The sequence below is a fragment of the Erinaceus europaeus genome, chromosome 11, assembly GCF_950295315.1.
Source record: "Erinaceus europaeus chromosome 11, mEriEur2.1, whole genome shotgun sequence".
Lineage (NCBI taxonomy): Eukaryota > Metazoa > Chordata > Mammalia > Eulipotyphla > Erinaceidae > Erinaceus > Erinaceus europaeus.
The window spans coordinates 58687169-58713275 of NC_080172.1; the positions used below are offsets into that span (position 1 = coordinate 58687169).

The window sequence follows — 26107 nt, forward strand, 5'->3', positions numbered from 1 at the left end:
CCAGCTAGAAGACCTGGATTCTAATCTGGAATTGATTCTCTGAACTGCAGCATGTTACTTCACTTCCTTGGGTCTTCCCGATCTTTTATAAAATAAATGTAAATATAATATAAATAAAATGCTATAAACTACCATTCAAAACCAAAAGGCTGTGGTGTCATCCCCCCACCCCCAGCTCCCAGCTGCAGCTGCACACATTCTGCTGTCACCCTGGGGGACTGGAGTGACCCCTTGGACCCAGATGCAGAGGTCCAGACAGTGTACCGACAGCTGCTCCTGGGCCTGGACCAGATCAGGATGAAGTTCTTGGAGGACCTCAGCCCCATTGCAGCTCAGGAGGCAGACCCAGGGGGCGACTCTGGTACCCCAGAAGGGGTCAGTCCTACTGCCTCCGCCGGGCAGAGAGAAGCAGCTGCCCACATGCTGGAGGTACTTGAGGCCCTGGATTGTGCCCATGAGAGTTCTAGCAGCAGGAAGAGGGGGAGGCGGCCCCAGGGCCCCTCAGACCCTGAGCTGGCAGAGCCAGTTTGGAGAAAGAGAAAGGAGTCTTCTCTGCTCAGTTGGCCCAGAAGTCTCCTGCTCTTAGTCCAGTATCTTGCTGATGCTGTGGGCTCAGAGGCTTCCAGAGAGAGCTGAGCTCCAAGTACCCTAGAACCAGTACACAGAGGAAGCAGTGGCCAACCTTGCACTGAATAAGCCTCGCTCTCTCAGCTTAAGGAACTTGGCCTGTTTGGCTCAGCCTGAGGTGCTTGCTTTACCAGACAGGCCTCTCTCCCACACTGGCAAGGACTGCTAGGCCCTGAGCTGCAGGGTACAGCTGTCCCTGAACTCCTGACTCTCATGTGACCTCATTGCTTCAAACACTAATGGGTTCAGTCTGTCCTGTGTTCACATCCACCAATGCCTGTAACCTCACCGATTCCCCTGAACCCCACCTTTCGACAAGGACCCCAGACGTTGGCTTCCAGAATCAGGTGACTTCAGGAAGAAAGGAGTCTCTTGGAGCCAGGCTCACCCCCCCCCACCGCAGCCTCAGTTTACCTACCCTGCATAAAGTGAGGGAGTCCAAAAAAAAAGAAATAAAAAAAACAAAAACAAAAGGCTAGTACTCAAAGTCAAAACTATCATAAAAAGTCCTTACCAAAGCGTTTAGCCTTCCTACTATCCTACAATTAGACTCAATCCTTGACTGTTTATTGAACGTCTAGTTAGTGCTAGCCACTGAGCTAAATATTCTCTTCTCTTGGAGCTCTGTCTGAGGTGGAAGAAAGTCAAGTATCCAGCTGCCACATAAACTGGGTGAGTATTAAGACTACTGCCTTGACTGAGAGCATTGGGAGGGGGAAGAAAGATGGGAATGCTGTCTGAAGTGGTCCAGACAGTTTACAGAGAAGAAAAGCTATTTAGTTTGGGTTGTGAAGTATATGTTGGAGTGTGCTATCCTGGAAAGGGAGGATGGATATTATAGGCAAATGGGACCAAATAATAATTTCAATAACTATAATCATCTCACAGAAAAAAATATGTGGAAGAATGGTAGTTTGAGAATGGTCATTCCCAAGTTAATGACTTCTTCCACCAGCTCTCATATGAAGTTAATGCTTTATTGCTAAGAAGAGATGTACCACGGGTATCTGATACTGTGGCTTGGGGAGACTATGCACTGTCTAAACTTGTGCAAAAGTTGATGGGGGGAAACTAGCTGTTTTATAGAATATGAAACTCTTATTTGTGACACTCTCCAAAATATTCAGGCAAGTATGTGGGCTCTTTGCTTAAAAAAAAAAAAAAAAAGAACAATAGTTGTCTGGGAGGTGGCGCAGTAGTAAATCTTTGGACTCTCAAGCATGAGGTCCCAAGTTCAATCCCCGACAGCACATGTGCCAGAGTGATGTTTGGTTCTTTCTCTCTCCTCCTATCTTTCTCATAAATAAATAAAATCTTAAAACAACAACAACAACAATGGTGGTGTCATTTTAGGTTTGACTGCAAGGCGCTGTGAAGCTGGCTCAGCATTGGTGAGTAGAGAAGGGCATACAACTTACCGTTGAGAGTAGTCTTTGCACTGTAACTCCCAAAGTATTTGCCATCAGTGTTTGGCGTGTGACACTCATACTCTCCTGAATCTTTCATCTGGAGCTTAGAGATGTGCAGCAAAACTGAGTTGCCCTGGAGCCTCTCCACATAGATGTCCTGGCTGCGTACACGCTGGCCATACAGCGCATATGTGAAGGCAGGGTCAGAGGTGCTGATGATCTGGATTTCATTGGTCGGGGAGTCTGGGAGGTAAATAGACCACTGGAAGTGCTGCTCGAATGGTCCCTTGTAGCCAGTGACATTGCAACCAATGCTGATCGGGTAGCCCTCAGTCCGGAACAGCGGTCCCTTTTGCACTGTGACTTGTCTTTGACCAATACTGAGCTGAGCTTGCAGGCAAGAGAAAGTGAGGGGAATAAAAATAGATGAGTGAGGACTGCAGTGCCCATTCATACCATTCTGTAGCTCCCTGTATTACAATTCTGGCAAATGAGCTCATAGGTTATTAGCTAGCATCAACTCAAATGCTCAACATTTTCTTCAGGCTGAGGATCAGTGGTGTGAACAACTTGATAAGATAATTTTCCTTTTATGAGCTTGAACTTACATAGTAATCTCTAGTTGCTCAAAAGAAAAAATGTGGCTTCATCAATGGAAGAGGGCTCTGTCCATGGCTAAGTGATCCTTGCCTAAATGCTCTTTTTTTTTTTATTACTAATATTTCCATGGGAGCATGTCCAGAGGAATTTGAAACTAGAAGGTATGTGAAAAGTAACTCATCATACGTTGTTTTCACTTTGAAATAAAAGTCAGTTGTGAGTGTTGTGTTTGTGTGTGTGTGTGTGTGCCTTTTTTTTTTTTTTAACGATTTTTTGGGAAAAAATCAGCACATATGTCCTCAGTCCCCAAATTCCTGGGAACGTGCTCTCATGGGATTTATGACTAGAGAGGTGAAGCCTGCTGTCTACATCACTATCTGAAGCACTTGATTTTTTTCTTGCTGTGGGATGGAACAATTTATAGTTCCTGGCCTGGTCTGATGCAAGGCTTGCTACAATTAGCATCTGAGGAGATTGCAGCATTTTCTTTCTATACTGTGGTTTTTCAATTTGTAATATTTTTTAGACAGAGAGATAGATAGATAGATAGATAGATAGGGAGAGAGAGAGAGAGAGAGAGAGAGAGAGACACTACAATATTGAAGCTCCCTTCTATATAGTGGGGCCCAGTCTGGAACCTGGGTCATGCACACAGCAAAGCAGTATACTAGCTAAGTGAGCTATTTCACCATCCCTATTTTGGAATTTTTAAAAGAACTTTATTAAATAGTTTCATAAGAACAACTGTCAAGTCCAGTAGAATCTAGGAGGGAAATCTATTTAGTTCTTTTCTTAGCCAAACTTTTCAGTTGGGGCCCATTTTAAGGATTAGGTTTACAGGAGAAAACATTATTGAATTGTGATATTTCCTTTGATATACACATTTTCAAAATCAAGCCTCTTAAAGAAGTTAAACTCTGCTTTTATTTATTATGTTAATAAAGGCTAGTTTATTTTGTGTTGCTGCAAGAATAAAGAACAAATAACTAATATACAATGAGGATAAGCTAAATCATCCACCAGGGATCTTGGGGCTCAATGGACTGGGAAGGTAGGGCAGAAAGACAAGCAAAGAGGCCAACAGGGAGAGATTGCTGCGATCAAGGAATTGAGTTTATAATGGAGTTTAGAATGGAGTTTATAAGTAGAACGTCTACTGTATGAATTCATAAGACAAAGAGTAATGGAGACTAGAATGCAGATAGCAGTAGGCAGCTCACCTGGTAGAGTGCACATGTTACCATACACAAAGACCCAGGTTCAAGCTCTGGGTCACCACATAGGAGATCTTTGGGGGGTGGGGGGGGCGTTTCATGAGTGGTCTTTCTCTTTAAAAGACAGAAAAATGGCAACCAGATGTGGAGGAGTCATGAGGTATTGATCCCAATTTATAACAACGATGGTAAATAAATCAATAAATTATTAGAATTGGGAAATATGAGAAAAAGGGAAAATGACATTACATACACCATGATTAAGCTGAGCATAGGAATTTTGGAATGAAAATAATTTGTTCAGAGGGAAGCTACCAGAAAAATGAACAGAAAAGGTAGTAACTGTTCACCTAAAATAGTCAACTGAAATTTGAGCCTGTATAAATGCTTACTAAAAAACAAAAACAAGCCTTAAACCAATCAATCAATCACACATGCATCCAGTCATACTTTGAAACATATCAGTGTACTGATACATCCCAGTTTATGTCATATTGTATATTATATTCTTTGTGATTAAGGGCAGAAACTAGATGATCTGAGAAAAATATTAAATACTTAACAAAACATCATAGTATGCAGGCAACTTAAAACAGTTCTAGCAATATCAGCCGGCCTTAACCATATATATTAGAAAGATGCATGAACCATGTGCCAGACTACATGTGAAAGACTGGCTAGCAGCCATTTTTACTACTGTTCCAACCTAGAGCCAGCCAAAATGGCCATCAATAGTAGAATTGACAAATTATGGTATATTTATAAAGTGAAATATTTCACAGTCATGAATAATAATGTGAACAATTATTTTTAATGAAAGAGGCAAAATGTTTTGGATTCTTTTTTGTTATATACAGAATAGTTATATTTAAGTCTAAAAACAGATAAAACAGGGGGGGGGGGGGAGGCCAAGATGGTGACTTGGAGGCAGCTGCTGGTCTGAGTTCCAACAACTGATGGAAAGGGTAGGATACCTGGCCATCAGCAGGACAGTGAATAAGGGGTCCTAAGTGTGACACCAAGAATGTGACTATAGCTCAATTTGGGTTAGAAAACAGAGAAAAAAGAAAGGAATTTTTTTTATTATTTCTGAAGCACACCCCTCTCCCCCACCCTGTAACCAGACCCCAGGGGCTGGAGATCAGCTACTAGCAGGCTCCCTGCTGAGATTTTTGTTTACCAAGATTCCTGGCTCACCAGGGGTGCAATTCCAATTCTTTTCCTTTCTGATTCCCTTTGCTCATTTTTTTTCATTCAAGCTCAATTGGAGTGACAATATATCTGATCAATCAGAGCCTCACCCCACCTGGGAAAGACTACCTGGAGGTTTTTTTGTTTGTTTGTTTTTGTTTTATTTATTTATTTTTTTTAACAATTGGCTGTCTTTGTTCAGGCTGCCTGAGCCAATCGGGAACTGTCCAAGCTGCAGGCTGACTGTTAGGATTTTTTACTCTGTTTTATTTTATTATTACTATTATATATACACGTGTCCTTTCCCCCTCCCCTCCTTCAGGTTGACCAAAATTAACTTTTAGTGTATTTTCCATTGCTAAGTGACTGGGTGTCCTATCCACTGGGAGAGAAACTTGTTTCACTCTATCTACCTCCCCTATCCACTCTCCCCCTTCTCCCTCCTCTTAGATAATTAAAAAAAAAAAAACCTCTTTCCTTTCACTGCTATTTTGTTCTTTTCTTTTTTTCTCATTCTTATCTTCTTTTCTTCCTTCCTCCTTCTTTTGCTTTCTGAATTCACTGATACTTGTTTGTGAATGATTTTGGGGAAGAAATCTGACTCAGTGTGGACTCTCAGTGTGTGTCTCTTCTCTACTTCCATTACTCCTCTTGCTATCCCTAGAATTTACAGTGGACAGTAGATTTGCATAATTGTCTATTCTTGCTATCCCTTTTTCCCTGTCTCTTTTTCATTTGGATTTGGTTGCTATTTTTCTTGGACTGGAGGCATTGTTTAGCTAACTGGTACTGGTTAAACTGCTTCAATCGTTGCTTCAGTTACTATTGTAATTTCTAAGGTTGGTGACTGCATTTGTCATAAAGGTATTTAGTATAGCATGGCTTGTACTCAGAACAGATAAAACCACAGTGTGTTGTTCAGTGATCTTAACATAAGGGGTGAAACCTTTAAAAAAAAGAAAGAAGAGTTAGAAAGTGGTTATCAGGAAGCTATTGCATGTGGGGGTGGGCTGTGATCTGGATGAGGCATGTGTTAGGGTGGTTGCTTCAAGGGGCCTCACAATGTTCTCTCTCTCTTGACATGGGTAGTGATTAGATACATCCAGGTCACTAATTGTCAGAGAAATGGAAATAAAGACAACATTGATATACCACCTCACTCCTGTGAGAATGGCATAAATCAAAAAGGACAGCAGAAACAAATGCTGGAGACGCTATGAGGACGGAGGAACCCTTTTGCACTGCTGGTGGGAATGTAAATTGGTCCAGCTTCTGTGGAGAGCAGTCTGGAGAACTCTCACAAGGCTAGACATTATCCTTCCATATGACTCAGTAATTCCTCTCCTAGCGATACACCCCAAGGACTCCATAACTCCCAAGCAAAAAGGTATGTGTACACCTATGTTCATAGCAGCACAATTCATAATAGCTAAAACCTGGAAGTAACCCAGGTGCCCAACAACAGATGAGTGGCTGAGAAAGCTGTGGTATATATGCACAATGGAATACTACGCAGCTATTAAGAACAATGAACCCACCTTCTCTGACCCATCTCCATCCCATTCTCCATCCCATTTGGATGGAGCTAGAAGGAATTATGTTAAGTGAGCTATGTCAGAAAGATAAAGATGAGTATGGGATGATCCCACTCATCAACAGAAGTTGAGAAAGAATAACAGAAAGGGAAATTCGAAGCAGGATCTGACTAAATTTGGAGTAGAACACCAAAGTAAAAACCCTGGGTGGAGGGTGAGGGTGGATGTTCAGCTTCATGGGGCAGGGGGTTGGGGGGTAAGAGGGACCGGATGGGACACAGTCTTTTGGTGGTGGGAATGGTGTTTATGTACACTCCTATTAATTTGTAGTCATATAAATTACTAAGTAATATGAGAGGGGAAAAACTGATTGAATGTCTCAAACTTTTTAAAGCACAGACTGAGTCTTTTTAATACATAGGCTGAATCTTTGATATGTTGACTCTCTTAAAAGCTTAGTCCAGGGAGAACAAAAGCAACTGGTGGCACAGCTATATGCCTAACCATCTCAGCATGTTTCACCTCAGACTGTGTACAGAGATGTTAGGCATGCAATGCCAACCATTCAGCCTTAACACTTGGGTGAAACCTTTCCTTTCATGGCATTCTCTAATTCCATTCCAGGAGGTTCACTTCCTAATATAGTCCCAAAACCTAGATATAGGCCAAGTCCTGTTAGATAGAGCATATGTTCACATGTATCCATAAACTAGGGCAAAATATATACCTGAAAGCAAAAATACACAATGTCTTTAGTGAGTCAGTATCAAGTTCATAATGAAATAGTATCCACTTAGACTTAGATACCCTCCTCACCTACTTCCTATTACAGTTCTGTCACTCGAAAACTAACCTTATCAAAGCAAGGACTGCAAAAGCTGAATAAGGGCAAGAGACTGGCATACTTTAATGATGACTCTTTAGTCACTATCAGGTCATTCCACTAGCTGGGGCCCTAATCAGGGAATCTTGAGATTCCCAAACAGACGTGATGGGCATAGAACTAGAATAAATCCGTCTCTCCATTAATATCAGTCATTTCTATCAGAAATAACAAAATAGACCCCTTTGTGGGCCCCCATAGGCCCTTGCCCTCAACTTGGATCAACAATGGTAGAGAATGTTTCATCCTCTGAAGGGAGGATGAACAACAAACTCTATGCTACACCTGAGGAAGATGGGTCGATACTGGAGCAGCTTGGAATGCTCCTATGCATGACCACAGAATGTGAGCTCAGATCTACAGGGATGTAGAGATCACACATGCTCCTAAGCCTGTATGGGCCCCAGATCACATCAAATCTATGGGGTTTACAGTCAACAATATTTATACCCCTTTTCCCATATTAGGGAGCTACTCTCTTCCCTGATCCAGCTTTCTGGTCCTTTTCCCAGCCATGACATCATCTCCCCAGACAATAACTTGGATCCACCTCCATATCAATTTTCAGGCTTAGGCAAAAAACCAAAACACAACACTAGTATAGCTACAGGCCCTTTGAAATATAATAACTGAAATAGTCCTACTAGCTATCTACAAAATGGAGGACCCGCCCAACACTTCATCAGCACTATTCCAGCCTTTAAGTCCATGATTGTTCAACAGTTTGTTTGGCTTTGTATGTTAACTCTCTTTTCAGCCACCAGGTTCCAGATGGTAGCAGGATGTGACCAGACTTCCCTGTACAGACAACCCCACCAATGTGCCTTGGAGCTCTGCTTCCCCAGAGACCTTCCCCACTAGGGAAAGAGAGAGACAGGGTGGGAGTATGGATTGACCTGTTAACACCCATGTTCAGTGGGGAAGCAATAATAGAAGCCAGACCTTCCACCTTCTGCATCCCACAATGATCTTGGGTCCATACTCCCAGAGGGTTAAAGAATAGGAAAGCTATCAGGGGATGGGATGGGATACAGAGGTCTGGTGGTGGGAATTGTGTAAAGTTGTACCCCTCTTATCCTATGGTTTTGTCAGTGTTCCCTTTTTATAAATAAAAAAATTAAAAAATAACGTGGTCATAAATCAGTTGATGCAGAAAAGGCATTTGGCAAGATCTAATGCCTATTTATGATAGACATTCAAGAAACTTGGAATAGAAGGATAATTATTAAACATAATAAAGACCATTTATAACAAATCCACAGCTAACAATCTTAGGAACCAGACAAAGATATCCACTGTCTCCACTATTATTCAACATAGTCCACTACAATCACATAAGAGATATCAAAGCTATACAGATTGGAAAGTAAGAAATCAAAGTAACACTATTTGCTGATGATATGCTAATATACCTAGGGAACCCAAAGTCTCCACTAAAAAATGGAAATAACTAATAAGTTCAAAGTAGAGTAGCAGGATGCAAAATCAATACACATGAATTTGTGCCATTTCTGTATACAAACAAGTAGTCAGAGGAAGATAAATAAAATACTCAATCCAATTTACAATCAAACTCAAAAAGATAAAATACCTTGGGGTGAATCTCATGAAGGAGCTGAAGAGCATTTACAATAAAAACTGTAAGACATTGTTAAAAGAGATAGAGAAGGACATATGGAAGTAGAAGAGCACTCCTTATTCCTGGAGTAAAATAATAAACACTATTAAGATGGCTCTTCTACCAAAAGCAGTATACAGTTCAAATGCAATCAATATCAAGACCCCAAAGGCATTTTTAAAGCAAATTGAACAACTTGTTTAAAAATTTATGTGGCACCACAGAAGGTCCTGAGTTGCCAAAGCACTTCTGAGGAAAAAAAGGGAAAATATGGAGGTGCCATTTTCTCCAACTTCAGTTTACACTATGAGGCAATAGTTAGTAATCAAAATAACATGGTACTGGAATAAAAATGGACACTTGTATCAATGGAACAGAACTGAAAATCCAAAAATGAGCCCCTGCATATACAACTACTTAATATATCACAAAGGGGCCAAAACCATTCAATGGGGAAAGCAGTTCTCTTTTAACAGATGGTGCTGGGAAAACTGGATAGCCACATGTAGAAAAGTGAAACTAGACCACGACCTAACACCATACACCAATGTCAAATCAAAATGGATTAAAAATCCAGATATTAGACCACTAGCTCTAAAATTTATAGAAAAAAATATCGGTGAAACTTTGCAGGACCTTCACATCAAAGATGTATTTGAAGACTCAACCTCCTAGGCATAGGAAATGAAAACAAGAGTAAATAAATGGGATTACATGAAACTAAAAAGCTTCTACACATCAAAAGCAAACTACACAAGAAAAACCAGGCAATTCAGTAAATGGGAGAAAGTATTTGCACATCACACAAGCAACTGATATCAACATCTATATAGAATTGGTACAGATCTACAAAAGAAGTAAAAATAACTCAATAAAAAAGTGGGCCAAATAATTAAACAGACACTTTTTTTTTTTTTGCCTCCAGGGTTGTTACTGGGGCTTAGTGTTTGTACTGTGAATCCACTCTCCTGTGGCTTTTCTTTTTTTTTTTTATAGGACAGAGAATAATTAAGAGAGGAGGTGAAGACAGAAAGGAAGAGAGAAAGACAGACACATGCAGACCTGCTTTACCACTTGTAAAGTGACCTCCTTTCCCCTGCAGGTGGAGAGTGGAGGGTTCGAACCGGGATCCTTGCATAAGTCCTTATGCCCCATACTTAACCCAGCGCACCACCACCCAGCCATCAACAATTTTCTATAGAAGAGACATGGCTGGGAGTCGGGCGGTAGTGGAGTGAGTTAAGTGTACGTGGTGCAAAGCACAAGGACCTATGTAAGGATACCGGTTCGAGCCCCCGGCTCCCCACCTGCAGGGGAATCACTTCACAGGCGGTGAAGCAGGTCTGTAGGTGTCTGTCTTTATCTTCCCCTCATCTTTCCATTTCTCTCTGTTCTATCCAACAATGATGACATCAATAACAACAATAATAACTACAATAATAAAACAACAAGGGCAACAAAAGGAAATAAATATTTTTTAAAGTTTTAATTAAAAAAAAAGAGACATGGCCCATAGATGCATGAAAAAAAGTTCCACTTCATTTCTCATTAGAGAAATGCAAATTAAAACTACACTGAGATTCTGTCTCACACCTGAGAGAATGACTTACATCAAGAAACCAGGAAATGACAGGTGTTGAAGAAGTTGTGGAGAAAAAGTAACCCTGCTACACTGCTAGTAGGAATACAAACTGGCGCAACCACTTTGGAAGACTGAATGGAGAGTCCTTAAAGAAATGAAAATGGAATTACCTTATGATCCAGTGATACCACTTAGGTATTTATCCAAAGGACACTGAAACACTGAGCCTGTGCAGTTCATAGCTGCATTATTCACAATAGCCAAAGAGTGGAAGCAGCCTAAATGCCCATCAACAGATGACTGAATAAAAATGTTATGTGATATGTATTCCAAGGAATACTTCTCTGCAATCAAAAAGATGATATTGTGTCCTTTGTGACAAAATGGGTAGAACTAGAGGTGATTATGCTTAGCAAAATAAGTAAAGAGATGAAAGACAACTACCAGATTATTTCACTCTAGAGAATACATATGAGCTTGAAAAAAAAAAAACTAGAAGCAAGAAAATTGTTCCTAAGATTTGTGAGAACTATAGTGTTATCTTTGGGATATGGGTGGGTGGGGACAGAACTCTGGTGCTGGATGTGATGTGAAACTATACACTGTAATCTTACAATATTGTGACCTACTATTAATCACAAATAAATTTAAAAAATTAATTAAAAAAAAAGAAAAAGTGTGTGGGTTTTCCTAAGTATTTTTGAGGCTGGAAGGTCTGCTCAAAAGACCCTGCACGGGAGACGGGCTGTAGCGCAGCGGGTTAAGCGCAGGTGGCGCAAAGCACAAGGACTGGCATAAGGATCCCGGTTCGAACCCCGGCTCCCCACCTGCAGGGGAGTCCCTTCACAGGCGGTGAAGCAGGTCTGCAGGTGTCTATCTTTCTCTCCTCCTCTCTGTCTTCCCCTCCTCTCTCCATTTCTCTCTGTGCTATCCAACAACGACAACAACAATAATAACTATAACAATAAAACAACAAGGGCAACAAAAGGGAATAAATAAAATAAATATTAAAAAAAATTTTTTTAAAAAAGAAAACAAAAACAAAAGACCCTGCACTAGGATCATATAGAGAATCAGTGACTAATCTGTGGGCTGTGTTGTATATATCTCTCCTCCTCTTAAAGAGTACAAACCTCAGTTGCACCAGTAATGAAAGGGAATTGAATCTGGAAAACACCACAGGGAACCAGGCAGGGTTGGGTTAGCTTATCTGAGACAGAAGAGAAAAAAAAGGAAAGACACTTGGAAGTAGTAATACGTGTAGGGGTGAACTAGAAAGGAAGTGAAAATACCATATTTTCAGGGATAATTTCTATAGTATGTAAATAGAAAGGAAGTGAAGGCAGGAGCATTGAAAAAATAGGGAAAATAAGAGGCTGGGTGGTGGCACAGACAGCTAAATGCACATAGTTCCACTTGCAAGGATATGAGCAAGGACCTAGGTTCAAGCACCCGCTCCACACCTGCAGCAAGGAAGCTTTATGACTGGTGAAGCAGGTCGGAAAGAATTTATCCTGTTCTTTTTCTATCTCCTCTTCCCCCATCAATTTCTCTCTATCCTATCAAATGAAAATGAAAAAAAAAAAAAGAATGCCAGACGCAGTGGATTCATAGGGCTGGCATGAGCCCCAGCAACTGGACACAGAAAAAAAAAATGGGGGAAATATATATTCAGCCCATATTGGTGACATTGGGAGAACTATTGCAGTTTCCAATGCAGGGGCTGGGACACAGAACTCTGTTGATGGGAACTGTATAGAATTATGTCTCTATTGGGAGGTGGGGCTACAGAGCAGCAGCAGCTGTGTTTCTCTCCTATCCTCTGCCTGGTCAACTAGGAATACCAAAGGAGACCACCTGGGACCGCAGCAAGGCAGGACTAGAACGACTTCAGGAGCCCACCAAATCACTGGTAAGTGAAAAACCTGTGGCTCATGGACAGCGAGGAGCCTAAGGAGAGATTGAGTGGCTAGTAACAGTCCAGCAGTTTACAAGTTGAGACATTACCTCCAGTCTTTACCTACAAAAAGAATGCTGAAGGGAGGAGAGGACTCCACTAAGTTTCACTAAATGCAACTGTGAGTCTCCATTGCTACTGCAGTTAGAGGCTGGAGCAGCAAGGCGCAGGCCCTGTGCTGACATCTGGGAATAGAGAACTGACCAGTAAACTCAGGAGAAGAGCTACACCTCGGTGGCCCAGCAGTGGGGCTATATAGTGGTAGACTTTCCACATTGTTCTCCTGATGAGAACATGGTAAATAGTTGCCTCACCAAGTTCCCCCTGCAGGTCAGGACTAGGGGCTTGAACTGGGGTCCTTTGCATGTTGTAGTATGTGCACTCTACCAGATGTGCCACAGCCTGGCTCCCTATCTTGGTATTATCTTGATGATTTTAACGTAGTTTAAGGGCAGTTTTAAATGTTTGCACCTAGTACAGAGCCTACCTAGGAAACTTCATGTACAACTATTATTATTTCTGAGACAGACAGAGAGAGAGAGAGAGAGAAGAGAGCCCCTCAGTCTTATGTAGTGCTGGGGATTGAACCAGGGTCCTCATACAAGCAAGTCTTGAACCCTACTCACCTAGATGCAGCTTCTCTTTCATTATAACTACAAAAACCTTATATGCTTGGAGGTTGAAAAGGACACTTGGATGTTTTTGAGTCTTATTTGTAGGGTAACCGGGCAGGGTAAAGCTAACTGCTAAGCCTAATAGCTCATTTATCCATGGAATGAACCTCACCTAGCACCACATTTTGACAGTGTTGGCCAGTCCTTACATTTATTTATTTTTTAAATGTATTAGAACAAAATATACATTTGCTAAATAACGTAATGGATCAACTGATGAGCACTTCATTGCCCTCACTTACAGTATTAGCATTGACCAATAGCAGGCACCTACAGCTTTTTTAGTTGCTTCCTGATCAGTATAGACAGAACTGCTTGAAAATGGTAGCTCTCTATAAAATGCCTATGAGTAATTCAGAAGAAATACATCCATAACCCAGTTTTGTGGTTGTCTGAATAGACTTGAGGAAAAGAGAAAGAATTCTGCTTCCCCTTTTCAAATCTTGCTAAACACATTTCTCTCTACCCTTCCCCCTCCAGCTGTTTGCCCAGAAAGAGAAGTCTGACACTGCATAGTGTTGAGTCTGGCTTTTCTCTTCACATAAGCTAAACACAGTGCAAATACACAAAACAGGTGCACTTGAGAACCACACCATAAAATTTAAACAGGACCAACACACACCAGGCAAGGGCCCCTTAAAGATTCCCCAGCTCAGCTAGTTCACCAGCACCTGCCAAGTCAGTCTAACAGACTCCAGCCATCCAGTAAATGGTCTTCCTCAATGGCTCTCTCTATCGATTGGTTTCTCACTCATGAGGCCCCAAACCTGATTCTTACCTCACACCATCCATGGACCTCACTCAACTTAAGGTTTACTAAGTACATTTTGTGCTGAGCAGTGCACCGTTTCCATGTGTCAACCACAGGTCCAGTTAAACTAACTCCAAGTTCATTTTGTAGTAACTCACTTCATCTCTCTAAAGCAGAGTTCTTAACCTTGATCCATGGAGAGGATTTAAGGACCCATAAACCTGGGTGAAAAGATTAAAAAACAAAACAAACTAACAAAAACCCTAATCTTTACTGTCACTGATCTTAATGGAAATCTGGTATTTCTTTCAGTGATGTATGTAGATAAAAAAAAAAAACAGGTTTTTTTTTTTCTACACCATATCAGTTATTGCAGATATCTGAAATACTATTCCTACTCGTTGCTAATTTGAAGTATAGTGGTTAAATAGACCTTCTCTATCTTACCATATAGTGAGTAAAAAAGCAAACACATTATTACAATTTATTAAAAATACTATTGATAACTGTAGCTCACTATGATTATTTTCCCCCCATAATACTATGCATTAAAAAAAAACTATTCTAAGCTGTGTCTATATGCTAACAGAATCCATAGTACAAAAGATAACTGCTACCTGGAACATATGGGGCCCATGGTACACAGAACCCAAATGATAACTGCTACCTGTTGTATTTGCTCCGGAACTATGGAAAGAGTTATTTAACCTCCTGCCCAGTTGATTTCTTTTCCCAGCCATCTCCAAGCCTCCTGTTCCTCTACTCTTCTAACATATCTAAATGTCCCTGGGCTAGCTAAGGTCTCCCCTTCTGCCCCTTAGCAAATTATGTTAGTTTTCCTGCCCCTTTCACTCTCAGAAGGCAGCTCATAACTCTAGAACCTTCTTTGAACTTAGCTTGAAAGTACTGAGTGCTTTCATGGCTTATCTTTTCATCCAGTTATACCCCCCAAAGGACACTTAGTTACAGTATAACATCAGGTTAGTCTTAATGTCACCTCTCAGTTTGGGAAGCTTAGTCTCCTAAGCTGTAAAAATGGGTTAGACCAGGAAAATAAGAAAAAGGCAAGATCAGCAAGATGGGTACATCTGACAACAGAGATCAATGTAAAAACAGTGAGATCAGGTTCATGGGACTCAGATAAACATTATACCTCCTTGGAACTCCAGGATGTCAAGGGAAAGCCAAGAGCCATCCTCCATAAGTCAAAGATGAGCACAAACACTATATGGCATGATTTTTCTGTAGAAACCAAAGTTCCTGCTCCACCACCCAGCAACTTCCAGTTGAATAGCTCCCATGACAAGAAATACATGCAGATTCATGCCACTTACTCAGAAAAAGAAATAGAGATGCCACACATGAGGTGTGTGCCATTTGGACTGGCTTAGACCTTTCTTGGCAGTGTCGCTGAAGCTGGTCAGGCTCTGAGTGACAATGGCTCTACTCTCGCTAGAGAGGTAAAGAGGAAGCAGTGGTGTGGTTTTCAGTCTACTGAGAAACAGAGATGGCTTGCAAGAAGAAAACTTAGTTGCATTAGAGCATTCTTGGCTAATCTTCCAATCAGGGTGTGAAAAAAAGGGCCTCTTTGAGGGTAAGTCAACATCAGTAAAAATAAGAAAAGATGGACTTCTTCCAGGCTGAATCTGGAACATGAAATAATCTAGAGGAGATTTGAATAAACTGAATGCATTAAAATAACTGACTGTAAATTTCCTTCTTTTGGCCCAGACAGCCTCTGCTCCATCTTAGGAAAGACTGAGCAATGAGAGAAGGGCCCCTGGAAGACACTGGTCTGTGTGGACAGGAAGGGGTGATGCCCACAGGCTTCCTAGGCTTTTTTTGCAAGGTCTGCTTCTTTTCTTACTCTTTTTTTAACAAATAGATTGAATATATATGTGCTATCTTAGAAAATCTAATTAACCTTTGCTAACCCTCATCTATAAAACGAGGAGCCTGACAGCATGCACCTACTAAGACTGCAGTGTGAGGTGAATGAAGTCACTTATTCAGAGCACATACAACACATCTGGTACATAGTATGTGTTCAAGGAAGTGCAGCTGCCTTCACCACTGGCCAGAGACACTCAAGTGAGTCTCCATCTACCATATGTGGACTTTATATGGACCCTATGTGGACCTGGGCACCACACAGAGAGGGGAAAGGCCTACATCTAACAGATGGTAATGAAGCCAGGCCAATCTCATCCTGCTCTGGCCCTTGGAGATCTGATCATGAAAGAAGGGTTGAGCTTCCTGAAGACACTACTTCTCCAGGTTAAGCCTGGATGTCGACTAGTCAGTATTGAAAGGATGGACTTCAGCTCACAGTTTCAAGCACAGTCCTGCCCCATCCACCCCCAAAGGCTCTGGGACATCAGAGCTCTGAGCACGGTGGTAGGTTGTCCACATAGAAAACTACAAAACAATCCCACTGTTCCTTCTCAGGAGACAGACACCAGATAGTAACAAGACAATTTTCACAACATCAAAATGCCCCCACCCCCCAAAAAAAAAAGGTGTGGGGGAAGCAGGTGGGAGGGAGGAAATGTCAGGCTGGTCTGGGCCACATGAGATGAGTAAGCAGGAAGAAAGGGCACCAGATTTGAACCAGGAAACAGTCTGATGTGGACACTGATGATGAACCAGCTGTCCCTGGTGTAGTAGTAAGTTTGGAGCTGGTGTGGAAGGAGGGAAGGAGGCAAGGAGGGAAGGCTTCAGAGGAGGGCTGGGGAAGATCTTGTGATAAAGAGCCGGACTTTGTAGAAAAGGGGAACATTTTCTAGAAGTTTTTATATTTATGTATTTATTTATTTATTTGTTGCAGAACAGCCTGGTTGGATTTTCCTTTTAAATTGGTCTTTATATAGTATACTGCCGATTGGTTGACAGATGAGGGAAAGAGACAGGGCTAAAAAGCAGAAGAGCTCATTACAAGATTTTTGCAGCTTTCTGTATGAACAAGAATGAGAGCCTGAATCAGGGCACTTAACAGGAAGACAGAGGAGGGACAGTTGTAGAAGTCACCCAATACTTACAGAGCACCTGCATTCAAATAATCCAAGTATCAGATATGCTTCTGATTCCATAGGGCATAGCCTTGGCTGTCAGGAATTCCTGATGGTGGACAATGGTGAGAGAAATAACAGGACTGGCTGTCTATCACACAAGGTAAATTAAGTGAGACCCTCCCTGCAAAAGATACACACAAAGCTGAAGAAGAAAGAGAGCATGTTAACGTAAGGACAAGAGAGCAGTAAAACCTTCAGGGGAAAGGCTTTTGTTTTGTTTTGTTTTTTGTTTAAGACTGGATTTTTTTTTTCTTAGTGACAGTTATATTAGAGCAGGGTAACATTTAACAAATTTTTGTCTGGAAGCCTCTGACTTCTACCCATTAAAACATTTTTTCCCTTCCCCTCTGGTTTCATTCCTCAGCAATGGCACCTAAGAATTAGATCCCTCCCACATACCAACCTCCTATAATTCCCTTGTTAATGTACTATGCAAGGTATGGGGGAGAAAGAGAAGGAGAAGGAGAAGGAGGAGGGGAAGAAGGAGAAGAGAAGGAGGAGGAGGAGAAGAAAAAGAGAAGGAGGAGGAGAAGGAGAAGAACGAGAAATAGGAGGAGAAGAAAGAAGGCTGGAGAAGAAAAAGAGAAGGAGGAGAAGGAGAAGAGAAGGAGGAGAAGAAAAAGAGAAGGAGGAGGAGGAGAATGAGAAATAGAAGAAGGAGAAGAAAGAAGGCTGGAGAAGAAGAAAGGTAGAAGTTAGACCCTTCTCTACTAGGAACTAGTTTAGTAAACAACTCAATAAGCGAACTATAGCCTTATAAACTAGCATCTGTTTGATCTCAATTTTGTAGCCCAGGAGTGAAATGGCTCAAGAATTTACAGAATGGAGGCAGTTATAAGTCATTCAGTAAAGGCTTTAAACATGCCCTTGTAGGTCTGCTGTGTCTCTAGGAAGCAGAGGGGAGAGGGACAGGCATTCCAAGAGGGAGGATAAAAATATACAAAGGTGGTCATATCTAGGGGGAAAAATTAAAGGCCCTAGGCCGACAATGGAAATTCTAAATCACCTCTCCAGGTGGCTCACTGTGAGATCAGTGGGACATTAAGCACAGGACTGTTTGTCATTTCAGCTGGGGAAGTCACAGGTCACGTATAGGTATCAGCATGTGCAGTAAATGCACTGACTGTATCCATCAGTTATAGCTGTGTAACAAGCAACCATGGCATTTTAGTGGCTTATCTCTGTTTACAAGCCTGTGGTCCACTGGGTGGTTGTGCTAACATGATGTGTTTGCTCAGTCACCTGCAGTCAGCAGGTCCAGGAAGGTATGGATTTGGGTCTTTCTGTCTTTTCTGTATCTCTCCCATCCTTCTTGGTGCCTACGTTAGTTATATGAATAGTCCTAGAGAACTGATGGAAACACAGTAGCAGTTTTTTTAAAAAAAATTTATTTATAAAACAGAAATATTGACAAGATCATAGGATAAGAGGGGTACAACTCCACACAATTCCCACCACCAGAACTCTGTATCCAATCCCCTCCCTTGAAAGCATTCCTATTCTTTATCCCTCTGGGAGTATGGACCCAGGGTCATTATGGTGTGCAGAAGGTGGGAGGTCTGGCTTCTGTAATTGCTTCCCTGCTGAACATGGGCATCGACAGGTCAATCCATACTCCCAGCCTGTCTCACTCTTTCCCTAGTGGGGCAGGGCTCTAGGGAGGCAGGTCTCCATGACACATTGGTGGGGCCATCTGCCCAGGGAAGTCAGGTTGGCAACATGATAGCATCTGGAACCTGGTGGCTGAAAAAGAGTTAACATATAAAGCAGAACAAATTGTTGACTAATCATGAACCTAAAGGCAAGGATATTGCAGATGAAGATTTGGGGGGGGTCTCTATTTTGGAAAAAGCTAGTAGGTCTATTTTGGGTATATTCCAAGGGGCCTATAATTTTACTATTTTTGTGCCCGAGTCTGACATCTAATTTGCAGGTGGAGTGGACCCAAGGTATTGTCTGGGAAGATGGTGTCATAGTTAGAAAAAAGTGTATAAATATTGTTAACTGAAAACCCCATCAATTTGATCTGGGGCCCATATTCAGCACAGGAGCCTATGTAACCTCTGCATCCCTGTAGGTCTGAGTTTATAACAGCACTTTTTAAGGCTTCAATTTGTATCATCACTGCTGACATTCCTCAGGACAAAGCAAGTCACACAGCCAAGTCCCAGTTCAAGAGATGGAGTAATAGAAGGTCTCTTTAGGGAATAGGGAAGACCTGCAAAGAGAGCTCTCTACAAAAGACAGGGCAACAAGAACAGTAAAGAATGAGGAACATTGATCTAAATAGTCTGTTGTATGCACTGAAAAGAGAATTATTTTAGAAATAGGCACTAGCCACTAAGACAAACACTGTCAATAATGCTGCATACTCTGTATTCCTGAACTATATACAACCAAGTAATTGCTATGCAACTTCTCATTCCCTGTTGTTGCCGACTACCCCGCCCCCTATCATTTTAGTGGCTTCATGAATGCCAGAATTTAACAATGACAGGTTGATGTCACCTTTCTGGAGGGGAAATAAAGAATTTCTGTTGTCAAGGAAAAAACATAAGAAGAATGAAAGAAAAAAAATAGAGCCAGAGAGAGGTTTCTATTACCTTGGGAATCACTGCCTTGCATTTGTATCAGCTGAAAGGAATGTGAAAACAGAATTCTTGATGCAGATGAAACGGGTCAGTACTGGAAAAAGCAACACAGGAATATATTAAGGAAAAATCCTGTGCTAGCTCCTGGAAGATCAATGAAAATAAATGTATTTGTTTTAGGTGTCACATGTTCAAATATTCATTCTATGTAATTATAACAACTGTGGGCACTGTGCAGTCTCTAAAGCTTTTAGGTCTAAGATGCAGAGTAAGTCAGATACTTTCATTTATTATTTATTTTAATGAGAGAGAAAGATAGATACAAGAGCATTGTGTAACTCTGGCTTATAGTGGTGGTGGGAATTGAATCTGGGACCTGGGAGCCTCAGGCTACCTCCCTAGTCCTAAACCAGAAATTTTTACATATCAAGCTCCATAGAAAGCAGTTTATTTTAACTAATTTTGTTGGTGCCAAATATTTTTCACATACTCAATTGTATGGAATAATGCACATCATTACTGATGAACATTGCAAATCCCATTTTACAGTTGAGAGAACTGAGACTCTGAAACCAACTCATATGTCCCAAAGTGTAGGACTGAAAAATGTCTCCATGCAAAGGCTGCCTTCTGAAGTTTGCTTCAGTGGCCTTGTTATTACACTTTCCTGGTTGCCATTCATGACTTTCACAAAGCAGTCATGCAAGGTAGTGAGTGATAGAAGACTGGAAAATAAAGTGCCCACAAGATCAGCAGGAAGCTGATCATTAGTGTACACTATCTTGAGCTCTTCCCATTTAGGTTGTAAATTTGTGACTCCAGGTGTATGGGGAACCCTGGCACTGTGCCTTTCTCTACATATATGAACCACCAGGTACCAAGATGCCACAGGAAGAGATCCCAGTGGTTTCTTTGCCACCAGGATTATCACTAGGGCTGGGTGCAGTTGCTCCACCCCCTCTGGTGGCCATATTTTTACTACAGGGTAAGAGACAGAGATAGAAAGGGAGAGATATACAGAGAGGAGATACCTACAGCACTGCTTCATTGCTTCTGAAGCTTATCTCCCACTCCCCAGGCCCAGTTGAGGACTGAGGACTTGAATCCTGGTCCTAGCACAATGTGTGTTACTACTTGGCCCTTGGAACCCAGTGATTTTAGTCAACTGCCTCTGAGGACAGAATAGACTGAGAGGCCAAGTGCACCCCATTATCCCATTATAATGAGGCTCCTGTGATGGGAAAGGATGCTCAGGTTTCAGCACGCAGTCTCTCCACTCTTCCCAAGCTAATGATGACTTAATGGAGGATGGAGAGCTGCTCAGGGTGGATGGCAATCCCTCCCATCTGTGGGAAAAAGCTTAAATTATATTTCCATGGAGAGAGGCAAAGGTCAGAGCACTGGTCGTGTAGGAGTTGGGGTAGGATGGGTGTGTGTGTGTGTGTGTGTGTGTGTGTGTGTGTGTGTGTGCGCGCGCGCGCGCGTAGGAATCTAAGATGGCAGCAGAAGAGAAAGAGAAATAGACTGGAGGGACAGCAAAATAGCTTACTCAGATAATGTGGTGCTTTGCCATGTTTGCAGTCCAGGTGGTTTGAGCCTGACCCTCACTGCATTGAAGGAAACTTCAGTATTTTTATCTCTTTCACTCTTTTTGCCTGTCTCCCTCTTAAAAAAAAAGATTAAGAAATAGATAGGGGCTCAGGATAGGAATCAAAGAGGGAGGACAGGAGGTTTGCTCCATATGGCAGGGTTTAAGCCCCTCCTAACCCCTTAATACAGGTGCCCAATCAATGCTCATCTGGTCCCTACAGTTCAGGTATCTCCTATCTGCTCAACAGCCGTGGCCTTTTTCTGTTTTCTCTTCAAACTATTGCAGTTTCCCTGTGTTCTGTATTGATTTCCTTGCTGGCTGGCACCTCAGCCCACATTGCTGTGATTTGGCTCCTCCAAATGTGGACACTGCTCAGTTCTTCCAGGTGTGACCTTGTTGTGGCATCAGGTGTGATCAGCCATTGGCAAACCTGCTTGGAATTCTGCCCTTCCTCCTCTGATTGAACACTCACTCTCAGGATTTTCCTTAACTCCACTGGAAGTTCCTTCTCATTGAGTTCTCTATACCAGCCCACTCTTGGCATGGTGGTCTTCTCTGAGCTTCTGCTGCTAGCCCTCTGATCTCCAACTTTTGCCTCTAATTCTTTGTGTATACTGACAATCACAAATACATATCTCAACTCCCTGTTTAACCTTCAGAGCAGTTATTTAGCTGCTGGTATTGAACATGACCATTTGGAGTTTCATTAGAAAACTCAAACTTTAATGCTGACATCACTGTTAATCTTTCATTGGGATTGTTGATTGTGATTGACGAATAACCAATACAACAATAACCACCCACTGTTGGCCTCTGTAGTCCACATTCAGCTATAAAGCCCTATCAATTCTTCCTAAAATGCCATGAATTCATCCTACCCATTGCTGTCATAATTGATACCCTCCATTTTCCACCTGGTTTAAAGCAGTCAAGTTCATCTTTTAGTCTTGCCTGCACTCCTACCTCCTGTGTCAGTCTGTCTCTAAAATGCAAACAGCCATGCATTCTCCTGATTAAAGTTTGAGTTCAAGATAGAGACAGAGACGGGGAGAGGGAAGGCAATCACAGCATCAAAGCTTCCCCCAATGCAGTGTGGGCCAGGTTGAAACAGGGGTTGTACACATGGTACAGCAGCACTCTATCTAAGTGAGATACCTTGCTGGTCTTGAAAACTTTTCAGTGGTTTGTTTCACAGACATTTCAAGGGGATCATGTTCACACTTCTTGACATGATCTTTCTGGATTTCTGTAGGGAGCTCTCCTATAACCTTGTCCTTCAACTTTCACTTAGACAAAGAAACACTTGTACTTCTCTGCATGTATGCTTCTCTCTGTCTCTCTTTCATGATTTAATAATGATTGACAAGATTGTGGGATAAGGGAGCTGGGTGGTAGGTAGTGCAGAGGGTTAAGCGCACATGGCGTGAAGCACAAGGACCTGCGTAAGGATCCTGGTTTGAGCCCCCGGCTCCCCACCTGCAGGGGTGTCGCTTCACAGGCGGTGAAGCAGGTTTGTAGGTGTCTGTCTTTCTCTCCCCCCGTCTTCCCCTCCTCTCTCCGTTTCTCTCTGTCCTATCCAACAACGACGACATCAACAACAACAATAATAACTACAACTATAAAACAACAAGGGTAACAAAAGGAAATAAATAAGTAAAAAAGTAAAAAGATTGTGGGATAAGAGGGGTACACCCCCTAACACTTCCTCTCCACTATTCCAACCTTTGGGTCCATGATTGCTTAACAATTTGTTTGGCTTTGTATGTTAACTCTTTTCAGCCACCAGGTTCCAGATGCCATCAGGATGCCGGCCAGGCTTCCCTGGATTGAAGACCCCACCAATGTGTCCTGGAGCTCTGCTTCCCCAGAGACCCACCCTACTAGGGAAAGAGAGAGGCAGACTGGGAGTAGGACTGACCAGACAACGTCCATGTTCAGCAGGGAAGCAATTACAGAAGCCAGACCTTCTACCTTCTGCAACCCACAACGATCCTGGGTCCATGCTCCCGGAGGGATAGAGAATGGGAAAGCTATCAGGGGAGGGGATGGGATATGGAGATTGGGTGGTGGGAATTGTGTGGAGTTGTACCCCTCCTACCCTATGGTTTTGTTAATTTACCCTTTCTTAAATAAAAAATAAATTAAAAAGAGGGGTACAATTCATTACAATTCCCACCACAAGAGTTCTTTATCTCATCCCCTCCATTGGAAGCTTCCCTGTTCTTTATCCCTCTAGGAGTATGAACCAAAGATTTTTATGGGGTGCAGGTGGTAGGACTGGGTTCTGTAATTGCTTCTCTGCTGGACAAGGGATTGGAAGATTGATCCATACTCCCAGACTGTTTCTATCTTTCCCTAGTGGGACAGGGCTCTGGAGAGGTGGGGTTTCAGGACACACTGGTGAGACTGTCTTCCCAGGGAAGTCAGGTTGGTGTCATGATAGCAACTGCAACTTGGTGGCTGAAAAGCATTAAGATACAATGCTGAGCAAATTGTTTAATAATCAGGAACCTAAAGGTAATAACAGAGCAGATGGGATTTGGAATCTTCATGTTGGAAGAAGCTAGGAAGTCTATTTTAGGTATATTCCAAGGGGCCCATGACTTTAATAATGTTTTCTGAGCCTGACAGGTGGACTAAGCATATCATCTGGGAAGATGGTGTCAGAGCTGGGAATAGGACTAGAAAGCTGGATCAGGGCAGAGAGTAGCTCCCAAATATGGGAAAAAAAAATATATATATATATATAAAATTCACTGTAAACCCCACTGATGTGACTTTGGGCCTTTGTCTATTCATATTTAGCAAAGGAGCCTGTGTAACATCTGCATCCCTGTTAACTCTGTAAAATGCGCTCTCTCTACATAAAACTCTGCCTTGTTGGTACCTGGGAAAGGATTATTCATTTCAAGTCTAGGTTTAGGATCTCCTGTGTGAAACTTCTCTCATGCCTTGGCTAGATTTCACCTCGGTGCTATGTCAGTGAATGTTCATAATTTCACTTACTACATGGTAATGAAATGAAGAGCTTACATGATGCCCTCTCATAGAGGAGCATGCATTTCATAAGGGCAGGGTCTAGTTCTCAGTTATCTGTTCAACACTGAATGAATGCCTAAAATAGTCAGGTATTGGGAGTGGTGCACTGATTTAGAACATGCACAGACTTGTAAAGATCTGGGTTTACATCTTGAACAAATCTGTCTATAGGTCTCAGTTTCCTAACTGATAAGAACAGGGACAGTAACAGTAGAGATATTCCATTATCTGGCACAAAAAGAAGTGTTAGCAGGTCAATTAACAGAACATGTCAGGGGAAGTAGAAATTCACAGAAAGACTCCTGTAAGCCTAAAACATTTCATCTTTGCTTAAACTATACACACATCTAAATCCACTGACACAGAGGCATATATATTTCCTAATGAGAAAAAGAACAGAAAGAAAAATAGACAAAGATAAGAACATTGACTGCTCAGTTCTAGCTTAAGGTGGTACAGGAGATTGAACCTGGGGCCTCCAGAGCCTCAGACATGGAAATTTTTTTGCACAACCATTAGGTTATCTCCTCAGCCCACAAGTCTGGTGCCTGAGGTCAACCATCCCTTTCTTACATCAAGAAAACCCCTAATGTCTTCCCTATAAATTTCAGGTTTCAATTCTTTAAAATGGACTAAGCACTGAAAAACCATTTGTGTAACTAACAGAATATCTCCTAGTTTTGTGCTTTCCTCCCTGCAGTCTTTTAAAGCTGTTTTGCACAGACCTACTCTGACGTTCTTTTTAAGGTGTGGCACCAGGTAAGGAACACAGGGCCTTGAAAACACTTAACACCTCAACTGAGGGACGTCCTCCAGCCAAGGTTTTCATTTTTTTTAAAAAAATTTTCTTTTAATTTTTATTTATTTATTGGATAGGGATAACCAGATATCAAGAGGAAGGGGGAGATAGGGAGAGAGAGAGAGACACCTGCAACACTGCTTCACCACTCCTGAAGCTTCCCCCCTGCAGGTGGGGACTGGGGGCTCGAACCTGTGTCCTTGCACATTGTAATGTATGCGCTCAACCAGGTGCACCATACCCAGCCCCAAGGTTTTCATTCTTAATGAGGGGGAAAAAAAAGAGTGAGAGTGTGCGTGCATAGGCCTGTGTCAGAGCTTGAACTCAGGGCCTTATGATCAGCAAGGTGTGCACTTTACCACATGACTGAACTGTCTTTGGCACTCATGTTTCATTGATTTACATACCACTGGAAGAATTTATGAAATCATAATAACCAGGATTACTGGCACCAAAGGCTAGAGAATAAGCAGCATTGCAGGTGAACCTGTGCAATCTACAAATTCCAAGTAGCAAGTGGAAGAGTCACGTCACTGTATCTGATTTTGATATTTTGATACCTAGGGCTTTGTTGATTCTGGAGATAACTGCCCCTCCCAGGACTAGAAGGTTCCTAGACAAAGAACATCTGTGAGCACACCTTTCACATACAAACCAATACTCCTCTCATCCTCAGCTCTGACCATTGCCCCTGCTTTAAACATCCCAGGCTCAGGAACCAGATAACCAGGGACAACACCTAGATCCTAGAGCCCATCAGAATGACCCAGACTAGTCACTCGTGAGTCGATTTACCTTGACAGCTTCTTTCTTCTTGTGAAAAATCACAAGATAGCTGCCTAAGTTTCTCCCTGAGCATCTTGACAACATCTTCATTGTTTCCATGTGCTCCCCCCTCCCGCCCCACACACACCATGTGGAACAGCACAGGGTGCTTCCTCCTGCTGGGGGCTGGGTCTCACAGGCTATCTTTCT

General features: G+C 42.1%; 1 protein-coding gene across 1 annotated transcript in view; it reads right to left on the reverse strand.

Moving 5' to 3' along the window:
• Positions 1-15482, reverse strand: part of CD101 (CD101 molecule) — a 68955-nt gene extending 53473 nt beyond the window's left edge. The window contains exons 1-2 of the mRNA XM_060201817.1: positions 15376-15482; positions 2046-2426 (exon numbers count right to left, since the gene is read on the reverse strand). Coding sequence (XP_060057800.1) covers positions 2046-2426; positions 15376-15418 — 424 coding nt within the window. The 5' untranslated portion in view covers positions 15419-15482. The remainder of the gene's footprint in view (positions 1-2045; positions 2427-15375) is intronic.
• Between the last annotated feature and the right edge of the window lie 10625 nt (positions 15483-26107).